The 27,308-nt window shown below is 37.5% G+C and overlaps 1 protein-coding gene across 4 annotated transcripts; it reads right to left on the bottom strand.

The window, feature by feature from the left end:
* Nucleotides 1–145: 145 nt before the first annotated feature.
* On the bottom strand, nucleotides 146–27,263 carry arl4aa (ADP-ribosylation factor-like 4aa). 4 transcript variants are annotated; one of them, XR_013797144.1, is made up of 8 exons: nucleotides 27,157–27,263; nucleotides 25,058–25,765; nucleotides 24,114–24,147; nucleotides 23,656–23,893; nucleotides 19,966–20,010; nucleotides 19,694–19,848; nucleotides 16,699–16,816; nucleotides 146–501 (listed from the first exon to the last, which is right to left on the bottom strand). XR_013797144.1 is itself a non-coding variant. In XM_079609426.1 (3 exons), the coding sequence occupies exon 2, from the start codon at nucleotides 25,681–25,683 to the stop codon at nucleotides 25,075–25,077; it is 609 nt and encodes a 202-aa protein (XP_079465552.1). In that variant the 5' UTR covers nucleotides 25,684–25,765; nucleotides 27,157–27,263; the 3' UTR covers nucleotides 23,679–24,147; nucleotides 25,058–25,074. The 4 variants fall into 4 exon arrangements, 2 of the variants coding, with proteins under 2 accessions (XP_079465552.1, XP_079465551.1); XR_013797145.1 differs by lacking the exon at nucleotides 146–501 and having other exon boundaries at nucleotides 15,732–16,816; XM_079609426.1 differs by lacking the exons at nucleotides 146–501; nucleotides 16,699–16,816; nucleotides 19,694–19,848; nucleotides 19,966–20,010 and having other exon boundaries at nucleotides 23,679–24,147.
* Between the last annotated feature and the right edge of the window lie 45 nt (nucleotides 27,264–27,308).

The following is a 27,308-nucleotide window of genomic DNA, read 5'->3' on the forward strand; positions in this document are numbered from 1 at the left end:
CATCTAATGATTTTGAACATATATGTAAATTAACTGATAGTCAATTGGAATGGTTTTCATACTTTTTAAAAAGTGTTTATATCAAGCTAAAGTACGCAATACTGTGTCAAAATGCACTTAGTCTATGGAAAATGCCACTCAAATGGACTTTTCTTCAAGTTTATTGTAAAGTTACAGTAAAAGTTGTCATTTTTTTCAATCTCATATAGTTTCCAGTTAAATATTGAACAGGGAGCACGTTAAAATTTAATGCAAAAACTAATGCATAAAACAGTTTGAACAGTTTTTTTTTTTTTTGGCCTTGCAACCGTAATGTTTTCTACATTGTTGGTGAAAATCATCAAATTCTCCTGACTGGTCAAGAAAACCCGCTCCAATCCGAAATTGCTCCACTGGTCACCCAAAATCGACTTAGGCACTGACGGGCCAACCCGAGCCCGCCAAAACCTAAGCCCCTTGCCCGGGGTAACCAGCGGTTTGGTTTTCTGGTCTTGTCTGGTTCTAGAGAGGCAATATGTGGAAAAAAATACAAAAATAATTAAAATGTATAAAAGATCAAAAAAACAATCAGCAGAGCAAGACTGACCTACTGACCCAACAATGCCAACAGAACATAGGCTGAATCCGAAATTGCCCCCTAAACCCTCAATCACTATTCCCTACGTTAGTCCACTAATACAGTTCACTTGAAGGAGTGAATGAAAATGAGTGAAAGAATTCAGATAGAGGTTGTACATTGCAGTGCAATGAAGGATAGAATGAGTGCACTTGATAATGTCCACGATGGTTTCGGACACCAATACAAATGGATGTCCCTTCAAATAATGCCCTATTGAGGGTATAGGGGGTGATTTCAGATTCAGCCATTGTCTTGGTTGAGTCTTTTCTTTTTTAAGGTTTTCTTTTAGTGTGCTTACGGTGTGATAGAGATTTATGTCAATCAATTGTTTGTGGGACTTCACATTCTCATCTTCCATTTTGACAGTATATACTATGAAGTGCCCTAAAATGATCCACGTCGACGAGAGGAACCCTCAAACTTCGCCGAAGGTTCAGCGCTGAAGTTCAGAGTTTGTCTAATTAAGCACATTGTTTGCAATGGGCTGTATAATGTCTCAACTGAACTCCCAGGGTAACATGAAGATACACTCGCAATAGACAATAATTAATGTCCCTAAAAAGAAAAACTTGAAATAATGACCCACAACTCAACGCTCAACTTTTTCCCCTTACGTTTTCAAGTTTAATGGGCAAAAATCGAGAACGTTTTTTTTTTTTTTTCATCTTCTTCTTAGGATAATGATTTACAAAATGCCTCTCATCAAAGAATTCATTAACAAAGAACATTAATTAAAAAATAAATGAGTAAACATCAATATCAAAACCTCAGCACTGTGGAAGTGAATACATTATGTGTGGTAATGATGTTTGAAAGGGATCCTAACACCTCAGTGGGACTCTTTTAAACCCCTTACCTCTCAGGCAGTTGCTTATTTTGCAATCCTTTGTTGTTAAACAACAAAGAGAATGGGCTCTCATAATGTTATATTAATCAGCGGATTAATATTTCAATTTGATTTTCTTTATAGTTGAGGTGCTGTTGGCATTTCCATTTTCCCTCCATATGTGCAGTGGTGTTAAGTAGTATCATTACCATTTCTACCTGGGGGTTCTGGAGATAACAGGCAGCCGTGATAGCTCTATTCGACGCAGCGAGAGCAGCGCTGGGTAGCACCTCATGCATTTTTAACGGCGCTGTTTGCTGCCGCTCTGCTGCCATTCTTTTATAACGCGCCGCACAAACAGCTGAGTCACAGACTTTGTGCTTTGCGCAACATCTAATTGGAACCGAGAGCCTCGATAAAGACCGGGCCTCCACACTTAAACTATGACGACCAGTGCATATAAACATAGACGATCGAGACCGGGGAAAAGTGCCACAACAATACTAATATTCACCAATGACGTGACACTGAAGGTATAGTTCGGCCCTAAAATTAAAATTCATCGTTTACTCACCCTCATGTCTATAGCAGAAAGTCCAAGCTGCTCTTTTCCCTACTGAACAAACGTAAAAACGTTTGCTTTTTTTGGAGCTTGACAGTCCTGGTGCTCTTCATTTTCATTGCATGGAAAAGAGCAGCTCAAACACTCTGCTAAACATCTTATTTGATAAGTAATGTTTGTATGGAAGCTAGTTTCTGCCACATGATAAAAAAAATTAAAAAGGTAACTGACTTTTTAATCTTAGTATTTTCTTTCTTGTAATTGGGAGCTTATATCTCAAAATTCAGAGGAAAAGTCAAAATTGTGACAAACTTTTTTTCTCGCAACTCAGAGTTTAGATATAATTGTGAGATGCAAATGTGAGAAATTGCTAGATATAAACTCACAATTCCTATTTTAATTATTTTATTTACTTTTTTATTTTTTATACTGTGTGGTGGAAACAAGCCTCCAAAGGTTTGCATAAAAAAAAAGGTTGTTTTTGATTAAACTATTCCTTTAAAGATTTTATAATTAATCTCACAAATAGATACTAGACTGCTGAGTCACAATGGCATGCCTGTTTTGGTAACACTTTGCTTTACAGTGTAACACACATTAACAGAACTATAAATTATCACGGTATTATTAAAAGTGGTGTCCTATACAGTATAACCGTATCAATTTATCCTGTTATTTCAATTATCCTGGGAGTTCAGGAGTCAGTCGGTTCTCAATCACACTGGTGGCTAATTAGGCAGAACTCCTCTCAGGTAACTCTCACGGCAATTACATAAGACTGCATTTCTCATAAACATCAGCCAGTTCAGAATAAAAATAGCATAATTGCAAAACACTTTTTTGACTGACAGCTTTTGATTGACAAGTCATTAGGTAATTGTTCACGACAGCTGATTAGTCTATGACAAGTATTATTCAAATATCACAGCATCTCCCAGGAAACCAAAGCAAAGCAAGTTCTTGTCGGCATGCAAAGTGATACCTCTGTGTGACAAATATACGATTAGATTCATTACATGAAGTATTGACACAAGTATGGAAATGATTTAACACTTTTTCCACAAATTACACAATGTGTAAATATTTTCCCTGTGGATTACAGGGGTTTAAGTACAGATTCTGCCAATATCAGTGAAAGATGACTGAAACCGTGAAAGTCCTGAAATTAGCTTTCCTCGAGTCTATTAATGTGGAGTATGTACACAACCAGTCAAAAGTTTGGACACACTTGAGCAATTTTTTGTTTCTCGTGAACTTAAATACTTAAAAATGTGTTTTGAAGACAAATATAAAATGGCAACCAGAATCCAACATCAGCTGACCTGCAACAATACTGTTGACTAAAGACATAAAGAAATATATATTTTTAAATAATTAATAATAGCAAAATGAATAATAACAAAAAAGTTCCCGCATACATTTGAAATCCTTAAAATCCAATCAAATAAACATGAAAACACAAGGTAAAATCTATAAACAAAGATAGCAGCATTTTTAAAAAACTTAAAAAAATAAGTGTCCATACTTCCACTTGTTTTGATGACAATAATATTAGTAATAATAAATAATAAGTAATAAAGAATTTCAGTAATAATAAAGCATGTGTCCAAAGTTGTGTTGCTGTTGGTGTACTTGAAGGATTTTGCTTTCCACTTTGCTTTCCACTTTGCTTTCCACAAAGTCCAGGCAAGGACCTTGTCTTTACATTTTACAGTACAGTTTATATCTCGCAATTCTGACTTCTTTTCTCAGACCATAGCAAGTTATAAAGTCCAATTCAAAGGGGGAAAAGAGCCGCAACTCAACAAGTCACAATTGCCAGATAAAAAGTCAGAATTACGAGATGTAAATTTGCAATTGTGTGTTATAAAGTCAGAATTGCAAGTTTATATCTTGCAATTCTGAGGGGGGGGGGGGGGGGGGGGGGGGGGGAATTAATTTTTTTATTCTGTGGCGGAAACAAGCTTACATATCTATGGAGCCAATGAGGTTAATTACGAAAAAATGCCACTGCACAGTATCAGTTATCCAAACAGCAGTTAGCACCTAATAAATGTTGTCAAATCAAATTCAAATCACTCGCTGACCCAGGGTCCACACAAATAATTAGCCTCCAGTGGGACAGTTAGTGCTCCGTACTATCAGTGACCTGTAGCACACATGCGGTTCACCCTTTAACAAATACACACACACACTGATAATGCACCCGTGATAAAGACCCATCAGGCTGAATTGCCCACAGCTGCAGGGCCCCTTGTTGCGCTGGCAGCATTGCCCCTGTCATCGAGAGCGTGCGCCTATCTGACCTGCTAATTTGGAGCATATGTAAGTGCTCTTAAAGTGCCGGGCCTTTTGACATGCCACAAACAGCAGCTGCCACAGCTGCCCTCCAGAAGCTTAATTTAATTCAATTACATCTCTGGGAGATATGTAAACGAGCCTAGGCTCGGAAAGAGGGTGCAGCCGTTAGGGGGCTAAAACCCTCCCCGAGCCGATCAACCGGAGTCATTCACCCCGATGCTCGCCCGTATTTGCAACCGCCTGCTCCCAACCCCCTCCAAAGTGTCAATGCCCAGGTGGCTTGATAAGCAAATGACTGGGTGAGGCGGTCGCACCAACCCCCTCAGAACGTCACCGCCACCTTTGCAGGGAAGGCCTTGCACCGGGGCAAGGAGGGGGGGGTTTGGATGCGGGTGGAGGGGTTTAATCAGGGTCATGGCGTCTCCTATCACTCTGATCAGTGCGACTCAGCCCCCGGGCAGCCCTGCAATTAATGCAACTTTCAAGAGAAGAAGGGGGAGATAAATATCCACCATCTGGCAATTAGGGCTCACAGGGCTGAACAACCGATTGTGAGACAATTCTTCATGACACTAGCAAGAAACGGTGCTTGATACTGGCCTGAAGCCCACAAACAGCTTTTGAAAGTGGCGTCCTGTAAAAGCTGGGGCTATTGAGGCGCATCTCTCATTCTTTCAATAGAGGTTTGATCATGGTTCTTCTGTAGCATCTTTTTGGCTGCATTCGGGGCACGGACCCCCTCCAGCTGTTGGCTGTGGTGGCGCGTGGCTGAAAGAAGCCCAGATCGCGGTGATCAAATTAGCTCCCCCTCCTCACGAGGGCACAAAGGTTGTCAATGCGCTCTGCGTCGCATTTCAGCGGCTCATTGATGTTATGATTACTCATTTAACCAAACAATGAGTGCCAAGCAGCCCTCGTTGAATGCCCTCTCGCGTGAATAGAGAGAGCTGCTTGTTGAAAGATAGTGATTTAATAGGAGAACTGATTCTTTTCAGCTGTTTTTTCTCTTTCTCCTCCCCACGTATTGTGAAACACAAATGGAGGGAGAACAAATACAGTGATTAGCGAGACGATTAATCCCAATTATTTGAGTTGCAAATTCAAGACCTTTGGCAACACCAAAATGTGGGAAACAAGAGGTCTGGGCAAAGTCAAGAGTGGCACAAAAAAACAAAAAAAAACAGGAAAGAAGAGGACCTGAGCTTGAGGCGAAACCTAGAATTACTTTACAAACACATTCCATTACAAAAGAGATTTCAGATGATTTCTCACCGCTATAAAACTAGGTAACCGTACTGTCACTCCATGAAGACACAATCATTTTAAACCTGACAGATTAATAAACAAAAGAAGAAGAAATTCTCACAATTTTAAAATGTGAAAACAAGAAGCCTGTGCAAATTCAAAATGAGCTCAAAGACCAAACAAACAAACAAGAAAATAACCTTGAGCTCAAGGTCAGACAAAATAAAGCAGCTAAACATATAGGGCCCTAATTTAACGATCTGAAACGCAAGTATAAAACGCGAAACGCAAGTAACTTTGTGGGCGGATCCCGGGCGCTGTTGCTATTATACCAGCGGGATAAATGACTCTTGTGCCCGACGCAAATCTAAAATGGGTTGGTCGTCTGAAGTAGCTTCATTATTCATAGGTGTGGTTTGGGGGGCGTAACGTGAAATAAACCAATCAGAGCGTCATCTCACATTCCCTTTAAGAGCAGGCGCGCTTTTTCCATGGCGGATTGCTATTATAACGGCGGATTTGCCAGGCGCACGCCAGGAGCGGTTCACAGCCGAGGAGACCGACGTTCTCGTCAGGGCCGTAAAAGACAGAGTAGTGACATTGTATGGGGATGGGAGAAACCCACCCAAATTAGCTTCGGTTAAAAAGGTGTATAATAATTTGGGTAAATGTGTAAGCTAGATTTATTTTTTCACATCTTCATGGACACAACAATGATTTCCCTCGTGTGTTAATATTTTTCCTTGTAATAATGTATGATTAGCAAAATTGAAAACTGCTGCATTTGTGTAGATGAGAGAATCAAATTGTGTATGCGCGTTGTTGCACACGCTACATTATGGCCAAGCATGCGCCCTTAAAATACCATAAATAACAAGCGCAACACTTTAGACTAGGTTTTTCCTGGTCAGTGGCGGAATTGTTTTCTGAATCTGCAAAATAGCACCAGGGAACGTTTGCGCCGAAACACGACTCCTCTTTTCGCTGAACTGCCCCCGGGAGCGCAAGTTCATTCCCTAATTTACCGACGTGCGTCTGTGGAGGGAAAAGTCCGCCGTACCTCTTAGTCATTAAGAGGTAACATCTCCACTACTTTTAAATCTCATACTCTTAGAAATTAATTTTAAAAAATTATTCTTAAAAAAACAAACAGCAATTGATTGGAAGAATTGAGCAGCAATAACTAAAATAAAGGCCAACCCAAATCCAGCATACTTCTGAACTCCCTACATACAGTTTAAATGGCATCCCAAGATGCACTTCATAGTCGGTTGAGAGGATGAACCCATTTTGTGGCTAAAAAGAAGAAAAAACATTAACTGTATATTTTCCAGGACAAGATTCAAATGTGTTGTTCTTAAATGGACACCCCCTCACCCTTAACGTCCAGGTCTGATCTGTTGACCTCGATCTTGCACTAATTGCCAATGTGCCTTCAGCATCCCGCCGCTGTTGTGCTTCCCCATAAAGGGATAATTACACACTTTGAATTATTAAGCATCATTATCAAAACTCGCGCTTAACTTGTTTTGCTCTACTGTACGGTTCCTCTGATCTTCGGCGATCATTACTTATTAAAGGGACTGGATGCTTTTTCCCAGCTGAAATATGTAGAATCGTGGCTTAATAAAGCAGCTATACCGCAAGCCCTCGGATCTAAACTTCAGTTAAGCGACAAGAAAATATTAGGTTACTCGCCGCCACTGCCGCCCTGAATAACGAGCAAAAGTCTAGTTATTGGTTCAACTGGATTCATTACCATAGTGGCAGATTAATTAAACTAGTATTTTGAATTGGATGTGTATTTAACGGAGAAGCCCAGTGTTTATAAAGTCTGTTTCTCCAGGGCTCTGGCGGCAACGGGGGCTGCTGACGCCATCTCATGTGTATTCATTCATTTATCATGCCGTCAGAAGGAAAACTCTCCATGAAAAGTTTCAGTCGACATTTGACAGGTCTTATTTTTAAAACATACTTTCTGAAAATTGTTGGACTACTTTTAAACTAACTACAAGAAGTAATTTAACTAAGTCAAGCTATCCTTGTGAGTAGTTAACACTAGAGGTTAAGTCAACTACATTGAAGCTATTTATTCAGACAATATCTTTCTGGCACAAGAGGGTTTTGCAGGAATAAATTCATATTTGTGTGATGCTGTCAGCCTAATTTTCCAAATACGACAGATAAAACAGTCAAATCAGATGGACTTAAATTAATCAGACAATCAATTATTTAATTACATTGAAATGTTAAATGTTTAAAAAAAAATCTTTAAAATGAATCAGACTTCCTAACATATGAGAGCAGCAATTCAATTCTTAAAATTAATGAGTGTGAAATTGAATTGAATTAGGAACACCTCACAGGAATTTGAATTGGAATGACAGGAAAAGCAATTTACAGAAGTAGTAAATAAACAGGTAATTGATTCTGGGAAATACAGTGTTGTTGTTTTTTGGTCTGCAAAAATTATTTGATTAAATATGATGAAATGTACAAAATACTAAAATCTATCCATCTATCATAGCTCAACTTCTTACTATACACTAATTGGTTTCAACCATGCAGGAAAGAATATCAACTTTACAAGGCCAAAACACTTTTCACACACTTTTCTCCTAATTGAATTATCGCTCGGCTCTCGTGATAAAAACGGGTGATAGGTGGTCTTGTCCAAATGGAAACCGTATTAACAACATTTGCGTCTGTTTTTTTATTTTTTAAACCCACAGGTGGTCATATGTAGATATATCTGGACCGTATGCTATAACAGACACCTGGGCCTAAATTTAGAAACACTGAAAATGCAATTAGTTCTGCAAAGCAAGAAATCTGCCGGCATCAAAACCCGGCATCTATTTTTGGCTCTTCTTGTGAGTTTTAGCAATGAGAATAACACATGGCTATACAAGGCTACACTCTTAAAAATGATGTGTTTCTTAACACACTTTTGTGTCTAGATAAGGACAACACATTTTGTGTTACTTTTAACCAATGTGTTATTCCTCGTAGCACTGTGTTGTAAAATAATCTTTTACAGACTAATGTGTCATTGTTACATCATTTGTCATGTTATTTTTGATCCAATCGAGCAAACCTTGTATGCACTAAAAACACAAACTCACATGTAGTTAATATAGAATTAAAACTGCTACATTTATATAAAAAATAGTCAACATTCAAAAATAGTCTACATTTTAAAAAAATGTCACATAAAATATAGTTGTGGCTTGAGTGAAAAGTTCCTGAAGAGTTAACGGTTAATCAAGTTTGTACTAAATTTATTTTTTAAAAGGGGTATTTGACAGCATCTTAAATACGTGCGTCCCAATTTGCATACTTAATGCACTATTCAACGAGCTTTGTAGTAAAAATATTCTGATTACATTACACAATGTTTTCATTACAATGAAAAATCCAAAGAGAAAGGTACACTTTAAATACCCGGATGATGCATTAATGCATGATGCATTGTTGGACACTTCATGCACTCAACTGTCAGCTTTAATTACGTAGAAAAGGGGGAGGGGCATCAGACTCCAATGTTGAATGAGAATGGCTGCGTCCGAAAACATAGGAGGCTGACCTGTTGCCTCACTGCCTTATAGGCAGGCAATGAGTTTGCAGGCAGCATTTGCCCACAAAGGAACCTCACGAAACTGACTATGGACAGACTTCTGAAGCAGAGTAACGGTTTAATGATCCACACAAAAATAGAGCGAGCTTTGGTGATAGTGACATTTTAATTACTATAATAGTAATTTCTCACTATAACTGACATCAGAAGTGGAAAATGTTGGTCGAAAACTTACCACCAACCACAACTTTCAGACGCCATCTTTCTTTTTTTAGCTCAACTCTCACAGAATGGAAAGCACAGCTTTCTCCCTTGTAATGCATCCTCTGAAGACACCATTTTTAAGCTTTCGGACGCAGCCAAAATAACACTATAAAATTAATAAACTACAAGCACAGTTAAGTACTACACAGTGCATAATAGTGTATAGGCTATTAGTGCATCGCAACTACTAATTTTTATTTACAGATTTGTTCAGCATACAAGTGATGGTGAGGGTCGGGGAGATGAAGCCTCTCGCGTATATCTTCCTATTCAAAGCTGCATTAGGGCAAATAAAGACACATTTGTTATTTATACACAACAAGGAAACGGTTCCTAGAAAGCCAAGAAAAACGTAAGCGTCAGAGATGTTATCTTCTTAGGCCATTTTACACAATTTTAACTTTTTTACACAATATGTTGCAACCGTTAACTCGGTTAATTTTCATTGAAAGAAATCACGCGAATCGCGACATGACGGAATTCGTTCCCACTAACAATAAATCGCACAAATGAAACCATGAAGCTCGTTAAAATAAGTTCACACCACCGAAATCGGATGACGTTGGCACTGGTTGGCACGAGCCCAGCTCACCGTCATCGAGACTAGCCGGCTACTTACCGAGTTTATACAATGCCACTCGACTCGACTGTCTACAAAATGATCACAAAAGGCATTTTGAAAGGCTCTATTGCCAAATAAAGACATTTTACCTCCACGCATCAAAGATATCCACCGATGATAAGTTGAAGCGCGAGGGAACTTACAAGTTGCTCCTGAGAAGAATAACGGCTCACGAAGTGACGCGGTGAAGTGTTGGGAGTCGTCGGTTGGACACACTGTTGCGTTTTATAAAAAAAACAACAACAAAAACATTAACACAAAATTACACAAAACGTGTTAAAATAGTCACTCGAAAAATGTGTTAAGATTTAACATATCCTTTATTAGAGCTCATCAGGGTTGCCAACTCTCACGCATCTGGCGTGACTCTCACGCTTTCAGCATCAATCTCACGCTCTCACGCACAGGCAAGAAATGTCACGCCAAAATCCATTTTTCTCCCCTCTCAATCCGTTAATTTTCTATTGATGACTATTGACTAATACACAGTGTATTAATGACAGGGGAGGAGTTTAGCTGAGCCCACAGCTGTAACATCTGCCAACAACGTTCTCACGGCAGTATTTTCTGATCGTTGATTCGCTGAAAACCTTTGCGCGTGATAGGTCAGTTGCGTGTGAGAAGTTCAGAGAGAGTTCGGAGCATAGGTTCGGAGTCGGAGCCGCTGATGCGCGTTTGAAAGTTTAGATGACAATCAAGGTAAGCAGATAATAAAATAGTGTGCCTTGTCACTACAGACGTAGCCTTGCCTAATCAGTCTGTGTGCCGAGAGTACCGTTGTCCGAGAGCGCGCTCGACAGTGTGCGAGTGAGATCGTGTGTCCGAGAGCGCGCTCGACAGTGCGCGACTGAGAACGAGTGTGTACGAGCATAATATAGTTTGTTTATAAATTAAATATACATTTCCGCATTAGGATAATCTGCAGAGTTATAATTAGTTTACATGGTTATAAAATAAAACTCCAAAATAACCTGCAGGGAATGTTCAAATAAAACATCTTTGTTTGACCGGCTGTGAACGTGCGGCAAACACGACTAGAATTTGGCTTAAATAACCTCTGATGATGACCTGTAGGTTATAAAAATAAAACCCCAAGATATTATATTTTATTATTATTATTTATGTTGGTACATTGTTTACTATTATATTGAGAGCACTTTTTGTTAGTGTATACAATGTTTTATAATAAGAATTTGTTCTATTTAGTGGCACACTGTGGCACAACAGGCCTAATTTGTGAAACTTGTGTGTTGTGGTTTTCTGGGGAGGTGGAGTAACTATTATGTGTCCCTTTTGTTTTGAGATTTCTTATTGTTTTGATGTTGTTGTTTTACATGTTTGTTATTTAATCACCTCTATCTTTTTTTTAAATAGTGCAATCATAAATTAATTGTACATTTTGAAAAAGCGTTCCCATTCTATTATTATTTTTTGTGTGCATAAATATGGGTTTATATTAAGTAAACAACATTTTTTAAATTAGGGTTACCAAAAATTGTCTCCGCTCGCGCGCACTGAAATTTTCTCTGTGCGCGCACAGAGTCTCACTCCAGCCAAAGTCCCGAAGTTGGCAACCCTGCATCAAACAAGAAGCTGTTAGGATACACTGTCTAAACAGTTTCATTTCACAGGTTAGCCTACTTTGCCATCATCCAATCAGCAATTTCCTATGGTTTTAGAACAGGAAAAAAGATCCTTCCTGCCTAAAAAAGTATTAATATTACTGCGATATTGTGTTCCAACTAATCTTAACCAGATAGCATTGCTAAGCCAAAATGCTAAGCTGTTAGCTTTCTTACCAAAAGGCTAACTAAAAACACAGCAGGAAATTTTTAATTTGACCTTTTTTGCTTTGGTAATATGTGACATTAGCAAATAATGCCTGCATTCAAAAGACAACAATTAACATTTGTATGATTAAGACTAGGCAAAACATGGGAATGCTAATGGAAACTCTGTCCAGGGAGTTTTCACAGCGATGCCATAGAAGAACCATTTTTGTTCCCCCAAAGAAACTGTCAGTGATGGGTTCTTAAAATAATAGTTTTTTTTCTTAGTGTAAAGAACATTTTAATAACGTAAAGAACCATTTTAACTTTAAATAACTTTCTGTGCAGGAAAGGTTCAAAGGATGTTAAAGGTTCAAGGAACCATCCATGCCAATAAAGAACTGATTTGCCCTTCAGGCCTAAAATTACAGTAGCCTATGTAAAGAACAGAATTCAGTGAACTTGTTTGTAATCCAATGTGCCATGCTTGTGAACAATATGCTTGTGTACTTCTGTCTATCTTTGAGCCACAGCAAGAGCAAAGGAGGCCCGTGCCATAAACGTGCTCTTGCCTACTCTCACACGACTCCTTCGGCACGCACTCGTAGCCAAACTAAACACCCCGTTATCCTCAGCCAACACGTGTCAGTCGCCTCACCTGTAGATCAGCACTTCCATCCGACAAGTAAAAAAAAAAAAAGCGCCACTTTGTCCCTCTCTGTCCCTTCCCCTTAAGGAGCTGTGCGTGAGTCAGATTAAATAATCATTGGGACCGGGGTGCGTTTCACCTTGGGGACATATTGTCCCCTGTCAGTGGAACCTTCGGGGACAGAAGGCGGCTCGGCGGGGGAGCGTGGTGGGGAGCGCTCCGCTCTGATGAAATGGAGCTGGCTTAATGAAGGCATGGCCCGTGGCTTCCGCAGCTCTGCCATATGCTTCGCCAAATGCAAATGGCCCCCCAATTCAAACAACTTTTTCATCTTGATCTATGCAAATGTGTTTATAAATACGGGCTTATAAATATGGCATTTCACGTTTTAAAGAGTGAACTAAAAACTTGAATACCCCCCCTCCCTCCCCCAATGAAAATGGCCGACGGACGTGGGGCGGATTAATGGCGTCCCGGGGGATAATATGGACACGTGAGCGCATGTTCAAAAGAAATGACAATTCATTAATTACAGTTTGCACAGAAACAATAGCTTGATATTTTTGTGCTACTTAAATTTTTTTTTGCTTTAATTTTAAGAAAATATTGTAAAAAAATAATAATAGAATAAAGGTCTAAAATCCATTTCATATAGCCTAGAATTTAATAACCTACCCCATACCGTGTGACAACATGCCCCACTATTGTTGACAGGTTATTGTTTATTGTTTTTAAAGGGATAGTTCACCCAAAAATGAAAATTCTGTCATCATTTTCTCACCCTCAAATTGTTCCAAACATGGATGAGTGTCTCTTCTCAAAAGAAGATATTTTGAAGAATGTTGGCAATCAAACAGTTGACGGCACCCATTGACTTTCATAGAAGGAAAAAAGTTACACTTTTTTTTTAAGATGTCATTGTTACAGTGTAATATATTTAAGTACTGTGTAGTGTGTAATATTCATTAACTAGCCTACATTACTGATGTAGTTCTAGTGAGTAGAATTAGGATTTTGTTAAGGGTTAGTTTAATGCAATTATGCATAATTTACTGTTATTACTATGGTAAGTACATGTAACGGGTAACAAGGACACTGTAAAATGAAGTGTTACCAAATAAAACAGCCTAGTGAGTGAGCCTATAGAAGTCGATGGGTGCCATCAACTGTCTGGTTACCAACATTCTTCAAAATATCTTCTTTTGTGTTCAACAGAATAAAGAAACTCATACAGGTTTGAAACAACTTGAGGGCGACTATTAGTGATGACCTTTTTTATTTTTGGGTGAACCATATCCCTTTAATGAATCTTTTTTTCCTGGCCAAACAATTATGGAAATGTTCAATAGCCTTTTAGAGCTAATACAGTAATTGACTTTCAAAAATAAACCAGAGCAAAAGTGTGACAGCTAGCCTTGGTCTGACTCTGGCCTATTTAATCATCAAGAAGCCTACCAACTTTTGCGTACAACTACAGCGTGATGAGCTCCAGTCCGGTGAGCGCGCAGTGCTTGTGCTTGGTCTGATGGAGTTATTGTAACCTACAGGATCACAGTGAGCTCATTAGCCCGTGTGCTCCGGCGCTAATTTGGGGGGTTACGAACTGGATGTTAATTAATCACAAGGCTGGCAGAAAGCGATGGCCTAGCGTGCGGCTGTGAGCGTGCATATCAAGCAGGCTCTGCCGCGCCGCGCGCCCGAACAAGTGTTGTTGTTTGTGCGGAGCGTGAGAGTGCGCGCGCTGCAAGCTGCGAAGTGTTATTTGTGTAGAGCCAGACAGCGAGAGTGAGAGTGGAAAACAAATTGCAGGCTGAGATTATTTGCAAAGTTATCTCATGACATGTGGCCCTGTAATTATTTTAAAAGTTTGGTCACTGATTTGGTATAGGCCAATATAACGCATTTTCTTTCAATAATAAGCATCAAATCAAGCATGCTCTTAGCTATATATATATATATATATATATAGATACACACTCTACTTTTTGCTCGAATATGGATTATGATGATGGACTACACTTTTGAGTATCATCTCGTCAGTTGGCGTGACGCTTCCTTTACGAGACGCAATGGCGCCATCTAGAGAATTAAATCGTGCAGACGTAGCCTACTGGACCTCATGTTTCATACAACCATAAATATTATTTCCCTACATGCATATATACTCAAATAATATTATCATATTAGTTTTGGCATTATTTCTCTGTTTGATATGGAAAAAATATGTAAGAACAAGTCCTTAATAAATAAGGTTCAGCGCACAGTAGCAACAAACCCCTTTATTATAAGTTATGAAAACCCTAATTAATATTTGTAAGGGTTTTATAACTAAGGGTTTTAATAACTTAAGATGATGTTGATGTTTTTTTGCATCTGGACAGTTTGGTAGTGACATAATTAGTGGGCTACTTCTTTATGAACGGCAACCTATTCAGAATTAAACAAAAAGGAAAAAACTATTGCTTATCTGATCATCTGATTTGAGGAAGTTTTGTGTTGAGAGATTGATACTTGCAGCTTTCAAATGTATTTTTGCTCTTTGTATGCAATAGATCTGCAGCGCGAATTAATTATTATTTTTTTAAATAAAAGTGTTTTTCCCCAGGGTCACAAACAAATTATTTAAGAAGTTATAGGCCTAATCTGGTTACAGTTTATTATGTCAATGCACTATTAAGTGATGCAAACAAATCAAACCACATTTAAATTGGAGGGGGGAAAAAAGGAAAAATTGTATGGTCTTATAAATAAAAGTGACTTAATTGACAAGCAGTCATTCCGCTGTATTTTGGCAACCTAAATTGGGTGAGGAAATCAATTATCATGGGAAGTCACACTAAAGATGCTAACAAGGTATGGGTGTTCATTTTAAGATTCAGCTATGCTCAATTTATGACTGCACCGTAAATATCAGTATCATAACTAAAACAGCGGTTGTTAGAAAGAGAAAGTTGGAGAGGCTGTGGGGGAGAAAAATAAAACTTCTTTGGAGTGCTAAAAGAAAGCTGAAGCCATGTGGCAAAAGTGAAACCATTGGAAGAAAACTGTGGTTTCATGAGACTAAAGTTGAGCTCATTGGATTGAATTGGAAGCAATTGAATTGGAAGCAATTGTATTTGGCACAAACTAAATATAGCACAACACCAAGGTAACACCATCCATGTTGTTAAACGTAGTGCTGCTGCATGTTGATTTTCAGGAGGAGAACCTGGAAAAGCTTGTTGCATCAAGATGAATTTGGGCAAATCCTTTTGCATGACTTTTTATATGTACTATGCACACGCACCTGCCTGTATTCATCTTGATGATCTTGAGGAGGTGATGACGGCATAATTTGGAGCTTAAGATGGGGTTTTTTCTTTTTTTAAATGTTTTTACTCACAAAGTTAACAATAGGCCTTTTACAAACACACTGTCCATTTAAAAAATCTGCTTCATACTTTGTGCAGTTTTTTGCTGTTGAACGGGACAATATTCAGAAGTTCTAAATTTAGAAAAGTTCTAAACAATGATCTCGTCATCTCATCATTTAAAAAACAAATGGTAGTATATATTTGTCCTTCCACCTGCAGGTTTCATCTGCTGCATTAAATGATTTTAATGCAGTAAATAATTAAGTTTACAGCAATTTGAAGAAAGCAATGACAACTTATCACCATTAGAGGGCAATGGAGCTTTCTACAACATATATTTGTGCTGTGTATATGATTATATCTAATATCACATATATGGGATTATTAGATTCAATTCTCTTATTCATAACATGTTAGAGGAGAATAACAAATAAATAAGTGGGAATAGTCCCACGAATGCAAAACTAATGGCAGATAAAACGTCTCAATGGAGACAAGATGATTTTAATAAAACAAAAAGTGTGGTTGGTATAAATAAATGCCTTCCCTATTAAAATTCCTACTTAATATCTTCATATCTCAAGAGTAGGCCTATAGTTTTTTATAAAAACAAAAGTTAAAAGACAAAATCCTCTTCTCTGTGAGGAGGCTGTGACTGGGTTTAGCTGCAATGACGCTGACAGTCTAATCAGCCAAATAAAGAGGCAAAAGAAGCAGAGAGATGTAATTATTATTAGCATATAGCATAATTGCTGTGCTGTAGGGACTCTGCAGTAACTTTAATCCCTGGAGGACGTCACAGCGCACTGTTGAGACTGGTGAACATGTTTGCCCACGCTCATGGTTTCAAAGCGCACAGCACTAATTATGTCCTGAACAAAATCTACATTTATTACACCAAAACTGCTCACTGTAAACAGGAGACTCGGGTCTCCAGGGGGTCTTTATCAGAGATGAGGAAATGTGGTTGGTTATGTCTGGCTCTTGGTAAGGTGATCGACGATCAGGCTTTACACTGCAGTTGTCATTCTGCGGGAAAAAGAACGTATTTAGTTGTACAGTAAATCTTTTATATTGCTAGAGCACTTTTTAATGTCACATCATCTATAAAATAAAGCTAGCTACATGTCAATGCAGCTAGTGACATGAATAACAACATTCCACTGCATTCTGTGGGAAAGTGTAATCAGAAGAGATCCCGTGCACTTCTGAAAATATATGGAATTCTTAGGTTCACAAAGTTAAGCCATATGATACATAAGCTGCTTAGGAGTTATGTGCTTACTGATATGAGAGACACAGATCGAATCATTGTCACATGGACATATTTTTTTCTGTACTTTATATACAGTATATATATACATGTTAACATTTGTTGATGCATTAAGCATTATGAACTAATAATAATAAAAAATGTATAGCATTGGTTAATGTTTATTCATAAAAACCATTGCTCAGTGTTAGTTAATGTTTATAATGCAATTAATATTAATCTATACAACTTTAAATGATAAAAAACGCATTAGATTATGTAAAAAAATAACATTAACCAATAGTAAATTTTTAGTTCATGGCTATTTATTAGTAAATAAATGTCCCTCAGGTGGTTTATTCAAAACGGCCGGGAGTTCTCAGAGAATCTCGGCCCAACAGAAGAATAAAACAGGCTTTATAAAGCCAGACACATCAAAATAGAATCATCATGACTAACATGTCATCAAAATAGAATCCTTATGACTACATGTCACGTTTTGTCAATATGATTGGTTTAAATTGTTTAAAGCAAGTCCCCCCCCCCCCTAACCCCTAACCCCTACCCCCCTTTCATTTCCCTTTGTTAGTGACATCAGCAAAATATCAAAAAAACATTGTAAGGGGTTAATATTTCAGTTGATCATTTCACAATACAGTCAACAAATAGAACATTGAGTCCATCTTTCAAAGTTCCATTTGACCAAGGTTACATTAAGTCAAAAGTTTGTCAAAAGGCTAGATCATATCGAAAGTTCGTCTGATGGCTACATCCTAAATAAAAGGAAGTAGGAATTATTTTGTTTCATTTTTAGATCTGGAATGGAAAGTTAGTCATAATCAGACATTCGAAAAGGAAGAGTGATAAAAGTTTATCATAAGTATAAAATCTAAAGTTAAGATTTCTATGGTTAGTCACATAATTAATCTTATCTATATTAATTCTACCACAATGTTTAACTTGTGTATGTGGACAGACATTTTAAGTTTAATTAATTTATAAAGCACAATGGCACTTGACATTGTGCACCGCAAATATTGTTGGCTGTAATAATAAATAGCTTACAGAGTTTCTCATTTGTAACCTGCTTGGATAAAAGCACATAGTGGAAATTTCAGGATTCTGGGATCTGTTATAAAAAGCTGAATTTGTAAAAAAAAAATCAATAATCCTAAACTACATTCTTCGAGTCGAGATGAACTTAATGTTAAACTGGAATGAACTGTTTCCCTTTTATTTTTTCCATTAGCAGCTGCATCCTCTCCAGTAAGGGGAAAGTAAACTGCAGGCACTGTGGGGCATCTGACAGAACATCATGTCAGAAGTCTCTTTCCCTTAATTGTATCAGAGTGTGCGAGTGTGTGCATGTGTGCGGCGCTAATCAAGTCATGTTCACCACGTGTAACATCCTCAAAGGAAATGAGTCACTGGTAATGAAGACCTGTTAACATGGCAGGATGTTGCAGAAACGGAGGATCAGAGCCATTACGCAAAACTTGACTGATAGGGATGTTTTCCTCCTTTTTGTTTGTCATTTAGAAAATAGCTTTAAAAATTGTGTTATGACTACAGATGTTTGTGGTCACTGTTCTTTTGATGTTCACGTGTCTCACACTGCATATCGTGAGTGTTAGACTAGAAAATAGCTTTCAATATAGATTTTAAAAACTTTAAAATTAAAACTTCATATTTGCATAAATTCATTTAGCAAATGATTTTATCCAAAGCAACACTCTTAGGGAAAAAAGGTTCAATGGAGTTCTATATAGAACCCTATGAGGCACTGTCTTGCAACACCAGATTCTACAGAACCTTTTTTTCTAAGAGTGTACAAACACACTGGACATGACATTTAAAATATTGTGTAGTGAGAAACTCTCCTAATAGAAAACCTGATTATATAAGCAATTTCTTTCATTACTACTGCGTAAATATATATATATATATATATATATATATATATATATATATATATATATATATATATTAATGGTGTAACGTTACACTGAACTATATATGTTTGTGGATATGTGTATGTGTGTGTGTGTGTGTGTGTGTGTGTGTGCGTGTCAGTTATTACATTTAGGAGCTGCACAACTAATTTTGTTGTACATTAAATGTGCAGTGACAATAAATCCCTAGAATAGAAAAGCATAATATTCTATTATTAATAATTTATTATAATCAAGATCGTATAATCAATCTGTGCCAAAGGAAAATAAATTAATTTAGATGTGTTGTATCAAGTGAAATATATATATTTTTTTTTTTATTGAATATTAATTATTGATTAAAGAGAATTACCTAACTAATCTAATATTCTTAGTCACTTAAATATAGGCCCTTGATAAACAAAAACGCTCTCATTAGTTGTTGGGCATATGAAGCCAAAAAATGTACTTCCTTTAGTGTTATCAAGAGACCAGATGAGAACGAGAACTGGAAGTCATGCAGTCATAATGATTATTTACAAGATAGATAATTTGCAAGTGATATGCATGGAGTCTTTATTTACACATCCCATGTGACCAAATCTCAACGAACAGGATTTCCTCCCTGTAACTAGGCAGTTTTGGATAACTTGCCCTACATAGATAAAGTTAATATTCTGATGTGTGATATTGAAGCTTTGAATCCAGGTAAGGTGAACTGACCTTAGAACGGCGTTTAGGGGAACTGTGCTTCCGACAGAGAAGCACAGCATTCCTGTTCTCCACGTGATCGCTGTTTATTCTTCACTGAGAGAGTTGCTGATAACACACTGTTGTCCGGGACACCTCTGATTTCCTCAGAAGGAAGCACCTGTACCCTGTGGAAAAAAAGTTTTGCCACAGCACACAGAAAATCACAACAGTGCCCACGTCATGGGTTCCCCAAAGGACTCTTGGATTTTGCTTGCACAGGCGAACGAGCTCAAGTAACTCACAGCTCCAGAGGCGAGAACAGCAGTCTGGAGAAGACCTGCAAACAGCTGCGGTTTAGAAAGTGACAGAGAAAACATTAGTGTTCTCCAACAGAGTGGTCTAGTTAGAAGGTAAACATGACACACTTTAACAACAGTATAACAAACAAAGATACATTAGCCTACACATTGACTATAGGAGTTCAATGAAGACATGGGTAACTACAAACTCTAAGCAGACTCTAATACAGTTATTAAAATTGTATGATAAAAGCTACATTATTTACTCAAAAAAGAAAATTCATTCATACCCAACCTTGTGTCATTCAAAAGTGTCTCTTCCATTAAACACAAAAAGATGAATTTCTGAAGAAAATCTGCTCTTTTTCTATATTTGCATAACATGAAAGTGAAGGGGGACTATGGCTGGGAAACTCCAAACAGTGACAGTAAAGAAATGTATGTTACAAAACATTTCTATTTCTAGATCTCTATTCATTAAAGAATCCTGAAAAAAAAGCACAACATATTAAGCAGCAGTCTATTTTAATCATAGATAATAATAATAAATGTTTCTTGAGCAGCAAATCATCATATTAGAATGATTTCTGGATCATGTGACTGCGTAATGATGATAAAATTTCAGCTTATCACATGAATAAATTACATTTTAATGTTTATTAAAACTGAAAACTGTTATTTTACATTATAATAATATTTCAGTGTTACTGTTTTTACTGTATTTTTAATTAAAAAAAATGCAGCCTTGATGAACATAAGATTATTAAAATTGAAAAAACATTAAATTATTTTTCTGATCAGTGTATAACTTTTAAGTGTATATTATTCTCATTTTGAATTCACCTCGTGTTCCACAAAGAAATGGGATATAATCTCATTCATGACATTCCTTTGATTGTGATCTCGGATGAAAAAAATATACAGGCATCCAAAACTATTTGATGCAATGCAACCTGTAGACCTTTTTTTAACACCACGTTGCGTGAAAAATTATTTTGTTGTGTGAAAAGCTGATTGTGTAAGTTTCAGCATGTTTCTACATGCATGCTGACTCACTCTTAAAGTGAATTTCTATTGCAATATTGTTAAATACTTGGTATTGCGGAGATCTGTAGAGACCTGTCTATTGAGCCGCAAACAGTCAACAGAAGAAAACATCCACTTCTTAGTTCAATTGTACTTTTAAAATTGCCACATTGTTGGGAAAAGAGGCTATGCACATCTGTTTTCCATGGCAAAAGTCTTGAAGTAATTTATCGGACAACTCTTTAAAAACTAAACTAAACTACCTGACTCCCCCTGAACTAAAGGTTCAAAACTTGCATTTTAAGAGACTGTCACTTATCGGCTAAACTAACTTTAGCAAAGCATTCTACATAAACAGCAAGGAGGAATAGGGTGGGGAACTCACACTAAAAGCCTGAAGAACAAAACTAGTCTGACTTGATTGAGAGGTTCTTTTATTCACATGAGGTTCTTTTCCTGATATGCACTGTAGTGTAACACTTTCCTCATATTACAGTGCTAATTAATCAGTTCAATTATTTTAAGTAATTACTGTACGCGGCAGAACAGATTAAATAACTCAGAAGAATCATCTATTATTATTATTATTTAACACTTCAGGAAGACAAATGCAGCACTATGTAAACTAGTATTGTACAGAAAAAGCTTCCATCGTGACAATGGAAATACTGTAAATCACTAGCCTGGCTAACGCCAGACCCAATTCTCGTTGAGACTTGGTTCCCTAAACGAGGCGAAAATCAGGTCCATGGTTTCCAGACTGCCTTTCAGCGAGAATAAAATCGCGCTGCGCAAAGGCAGTCTGGGGAAACCCAGGCTAGTAAATCACAGGAAATACTATCAATACACTTACTGAGCGAGATGGACGTGAAGAGATTGGACTTGAAATGTTTGTGCCATATCTTTTTCATAAGGTGTTATAAGTTCTCTTCTCTTCTGAAGCCATATGATAGATAAAGGTATTATTTACTGAAGAGCACTGAATTCATTTATGAACTTTGAAAAGTTTATGAAAAGTTTGGGGTCAGTAGGATAGACAACAACAAAAAAATTATTCAGCAAGGATCCAAATGATTGAAAGTGACTTTTACACTGTTACAAAAAAAAACTTATTTCAAATAAATGCTTCAACATTTATAATAAGAAAATGTCTCTTGAGCAGCAAATCAGTATAATGATTTCTGAAGGATCATGTGACTGAAGACTGGAGTAATGATGCTGAAAATTCAGCTTTGAACACAGGAATACATTTAAAAAATGTAAGGGTTATTTTAAATTGTAACAATATTTTACAGTATTTTGATCAAATTAATGCAGTGGGTGAGCATAAGCTTCTTTTAAAAACATTTAAAAAAATAACCTTACTAACCCCAATCTTTTGAATCGTTAAAAAAGCAATAATATACAGTCGCTTGAAAAACCTATATTTACAGTTAAAATGAACAAGATGTTAATTCTGATTTCACCAATTTTCACAGGTCTGAAAATCGCTATTTTAAATAAAAATATCCAGGTTTCCATGACCGTGGGAACGCATGTTTCTTTAAGACAAGCACCAGCTAGTTCTCAATTCAGTGATTTATTGCCGAGACTGGATCAAACATGGCTGGACTAACAAGCATCGGGATGAATACAGACCTTATGACAACTAAAGCCATGAGGATTAAATGCAATGAGTATTTGCACGCTAAACAAGATTAAGATCTTTGTGGTGATCACATTATCTGTGGCAGCGCACCGACATAAACCAGACACTTGCGATTACAGAACATGATGTTTACTTAGTTCTAAGACCAAAACATTACTTATTTAGCCCAGAAGTCTTTTAATCTCATGATGTTTGTCAGAACGAACACTTGTTCTAATAAGAGCGCAGCACCCTTTTGAACCCACTGAGAATTATTTTTCAGACAAAAGGACAGGGAAAACAGTCTAGACCCCCCATCTACCCCGAGCTCATCCTTCAAGCTGGAATGAGATGAGAGCAGAGCTGAACAAAAGCGGCCTGCCAACACACTGTCATCAGATACAGACGGGGGAGTGAGCGTGGTGGAGAGCCAGGTCGCTACACCTCTCTCTTTCCCACAAAATCTCATAGACTGCACTGCAGGGTTTCTGAGATAACTGAACACAAGCTCACAGTTTTCCTTGAAACAATGTCTAAAACTGCTTTGACAAGTGAAAGTCCCCTACAATTGTTTAAAAGCAGCAACAAGCATTTTGTATTTCTAGAAAAGCACCATTATGACAAAAAAAAAGACTCCCTCTTTCTCTGTTACACTCTATTCTTTTACAAGCAGTCACGTAGTAATCTACTATTTTCTTTTTGGACCCCTGTCTACAGAAAAGTTTGCAGAAAAATAGGTCTGCACGATGTACTAAGGGCTAGATAACAAAGCATAAAAATGTATCAATGTCATTGCATTGGATACAAAATAAACCCACTGGCATTTATGAGCGAACAACAAACACAAGCAAAATATTAAAAAGTTTGTTAGGTTTTACACCGTGTAAAAATCACCTTACCTAACTATACAAAAAATATATAGTTAGGTCCGAGAGTCTGTAAACATCTATATGCAAATGTAATTTGGTTTGATATTTTATCCAACGCAATAAAATTCATAATTTTGGTTGTTTTGGGGCCACTAACAGTGTGATACTGACCTGCAGTTCAGTATCAGTCTAGCGAAAGTATGGGAAAGAAAACTGCACGGCAGATTTTTTTTTCCCAGTCTGTCACCATCCCAGCTCAGCATTACTGACATCAATGGAATGGGGGGGAAGAGTCCCAGTCGCTCTGGATTTATGAGGCAGGACTGGAATTTAGGGACGCATGTGACACACATAGCAGGCAAATCCCATATAAATCCCCATCCAGTTGGGCTGTTTCTGTTTCTGCTGCCTGCAACGGGGGATGCATCACAGATAAAGGGTCATTTCTAATCTGATAACAACAGATAAAGGCCCAAGGTCTTGTAATGTACGATGCATTCCACTCTCACCTTAGTGTTACTGAACCAAAGAAGAATGTGGTGGTGCAAGGCTCCAAGTACCCATGCTTTTTAAAGGGATGAGTTAAAGGGATAGTTCACCTAAAAATACCAATTCTGTCATTTACTCACCATCATGTCGTTCCAAACCTGCATGACTTGCTTTCTGCCATGAAACACAAAAGGAGAAATTCTGAAAGACCGTGCAATTATAAACATGGACAGAAGTTTTCGTGCTTTAAAAGCGACACACAAGCACCATGAAAGTATCATAAAAGCTCTCCATATAACTGCTTCATTATAAGTTTTCTAAAGCCAATAAGGAATGCACCAATATTCAAATTCTGGCCCATACTTAGGAGCCAAAACCAATAAATGGTCAATGTTGAAATTCTTTATCATTGTATTAAAATATAAAATAAAATAAATTTAGACATCACATTATAATGAAGCTGTATGAAAAGTGAACATTAACTTTGAGATTTGTTGAAGATTATATTTAAAAGTGTTTTTAAATTATAAGTGTTTTATAAAGATTAACTTAAGTGAGCTTAAAATAATGTTATAAAAGTAATAAAGGAAAAAAACATGCACAAATAACTATCTCAGCGGTTAACTAATATGGTACACCGATATATTGTGCATCCCTACAATAGCTTTGTGTGAGGAACAGACTGAAATTTAAATCATTATTCAATAAAAAAAAACATGACAGAGTAAATGACAGATTTTTCATTGTTCGGCAAGCTATCCCCCATGATAGTACTAGGAAAAATTACCTGAGCCTAAAATGACATTAAAGTCTCATTGTGTGCAAGTATTACAACATGTGACAATTTAGAATAAGCATAGGAAGCCCTTTTATTGCAAATAAACATTCTAAATAAAACCAACAACATGAATCATCCTTCAGTGTGATCATAAAAAAAAAACGTTATATTAAGTTTATATATTTCTAAGTGATAGTAAACAACCAGAAGTAAACAACAAGAGAGTAAACAACTAAAGTGCATGTTGGTTTTGACCAACTCTGGGCACATACAAATGACAGTTCACAACTATTGTTCTTTTCTCACCCATTCATATAATACATTTATGGTCTATTTTTCTGTTTTTGCAGTTTGAGCATCTTTCTCCGTTTTAGGATCATGTCATGAAGTCTTTCGAGTCCTTCTTTGAGACCATCACCAATGATGGCGCAGGTGGGCTGCAGGTGCCATGGCGTAGAGGGTCCCAGATCTTTGAGCGCCAGCATGGTCTCTATCTGGGACGGTGACAGAGCCTGTCTCAAGTCCTGCTTGTTTGCAATAATCAGCACAGGCACTCCTTGATTTTCAGTGGAGCGGGCGATTTTGTAAAGCTCCGTCTTAGCCTCTTCCATCCTCTCCGAGTCCAGAGAGTCCACAACAAACATGATGCCATCCGCGCATCGTGTATAGGACTTCCAGAGAGGGCGCAGTTTCTCATGGCCACCGACGTCCCAAAAGTGAAACGTCACGGCCCGCGAGTCCCCGACAGCTAAACGGACTTTCTCTGCATTGAAACCTTTGGTGGGGACGGTGTTGACGAACTCATTGAACTGCAGACGGTACAGCACCGTTGTTTTGCCAGCTGAGTCCAGACCCAGAATAGAGATGTGAAGAGAATTACAGAACGGAAGACTGGAAAGAAAGTTGGGTTGCTCTGATATTCCGTTCCCCATTTCCCTCAGGAGTGTGAGAACAACAGGAGTTTAGGATGATGTTCCATAGGTCCAAAATCCCAGTTGCACATCCAATGCTTGCCTAAAAGGTCATAGGCACATGACGGTTTTTAAATGGTGAGTGGATGATCGAATACAATTTGGATAATGACATTTAATTATTTGTGTGAATTTGTTTTAAATACTGTCCCACTTTATCTTTACATGTCAAACAAAATGAGAATTTCAGGTAAAGTGGGTTACTTAAAAAAATAAAATAATTCTGACGCATGATCCTAAAACATTATACTGTTATTATGAGCCTTTATATACCATATAATGGTTTCAACGTAGTTGGTGCAAACAGATCTAAATTAAGACTGGACTAGCTGGTAAGGGTTAAACTAACATGGTAGACCTTGCTCAAGCTGGTTAGTGCTGTTAAACCGCTTTACGCAACTAAATAGCCAGTATTAATGTTCCAAACATCAACGTGACCGGGATAATAGTTCACCCAAAAATCTCACCCTCAAATAAACCCGTATGAGTTTCTTTCTTCTGTTGAACAAAAAAGAAGATATATTTTGAAGAATGTTGGTAACCAGACAGTTGACAGTAGACATTGACTTCCATAGTAGGAACAAAAATAAGTAAAGTGATGACAACATTAACATTTTTGGGTGAACTATTCCTTTAGGCTAATGTGATATGGCTTTTCGTAGAAATGCAATTCGAATGTTTACCACTTTTCATTGACTTCTGTGCCACTTTATCTGACAGAAAAGGTTAAAAGCAGTGCCTAAATGTGTACATTAAAATTACATTAAATGTGTATATATTTACAGTACATTTAGGAGAGTATAGTATCATAAACGCAAAGTCTATATAAAAGTACATATCAATACTGCATTACGACAAAAATCTCGCACATTTCATACATAGTAGGCTACTTCGTTACACTAACGGTACAAATTTCGACAAGGACCATTTCATTATTGTAAAAATTATATTAATATGAACATGGGTGTATTGTAAACCCACAAGATCTCATTACGCAATGTAATTAACTCATGACGCAATATTGTTTCCTAGAAACTGATAAATAGGGTGGTTCAACAATGACAGCGAGCGCGATAAGAGAGCTCTGCTGAGCACATAGTTTCTGGAAGTCACTCCACCTGTCGAATCGAAACTTTTCTCAATGCAACTCAAGTCCACGCAGACGTCGTATTTATCCATCCTAAACAGTGACTACATCCGTATATTCTGCAAATATTACCTTAATCGAAGTGACAGCAGCTCTGGAGAAAATGTGTGGATGTTTAAAGCGCATGAACCGCAACTCGAGCCTGGGGCCAGTATAATGAATTACGTTAATCACGACGCGCTGACAAAATGTGCTTTGCCTTTTTATAGAAAATAACGATGAGTCTGTATCCTTAATCTTTAGTTAAAAGCTTTAAAAGTGAACTCACAGTTGCCCATTCAACTTACCGTTGAGAATTCATACTTCATTCATTTAACGCCCTGTAGTAGGTAGTAGCTCTGCTCTGCATGCTGTTGACTGACTGACGCAGCGCGCGCCTGTGCACTCACGCGCACACGCAGCAGCTCATTTGTTTACCTTTAAAATGATTGGTCAACGC

This window comes from Phoxinus phoxinus (genome assembly GCF_949152265.1).
Source record: "Phoxinus phoxinus genome assembly, chromosome: 4".
NCBI lineage: Eukaryota > Metazoa > Chordata > Actinopteri > Cypriniformes > Leuciscidae > Phoxinus > Phoxinus phoxinus.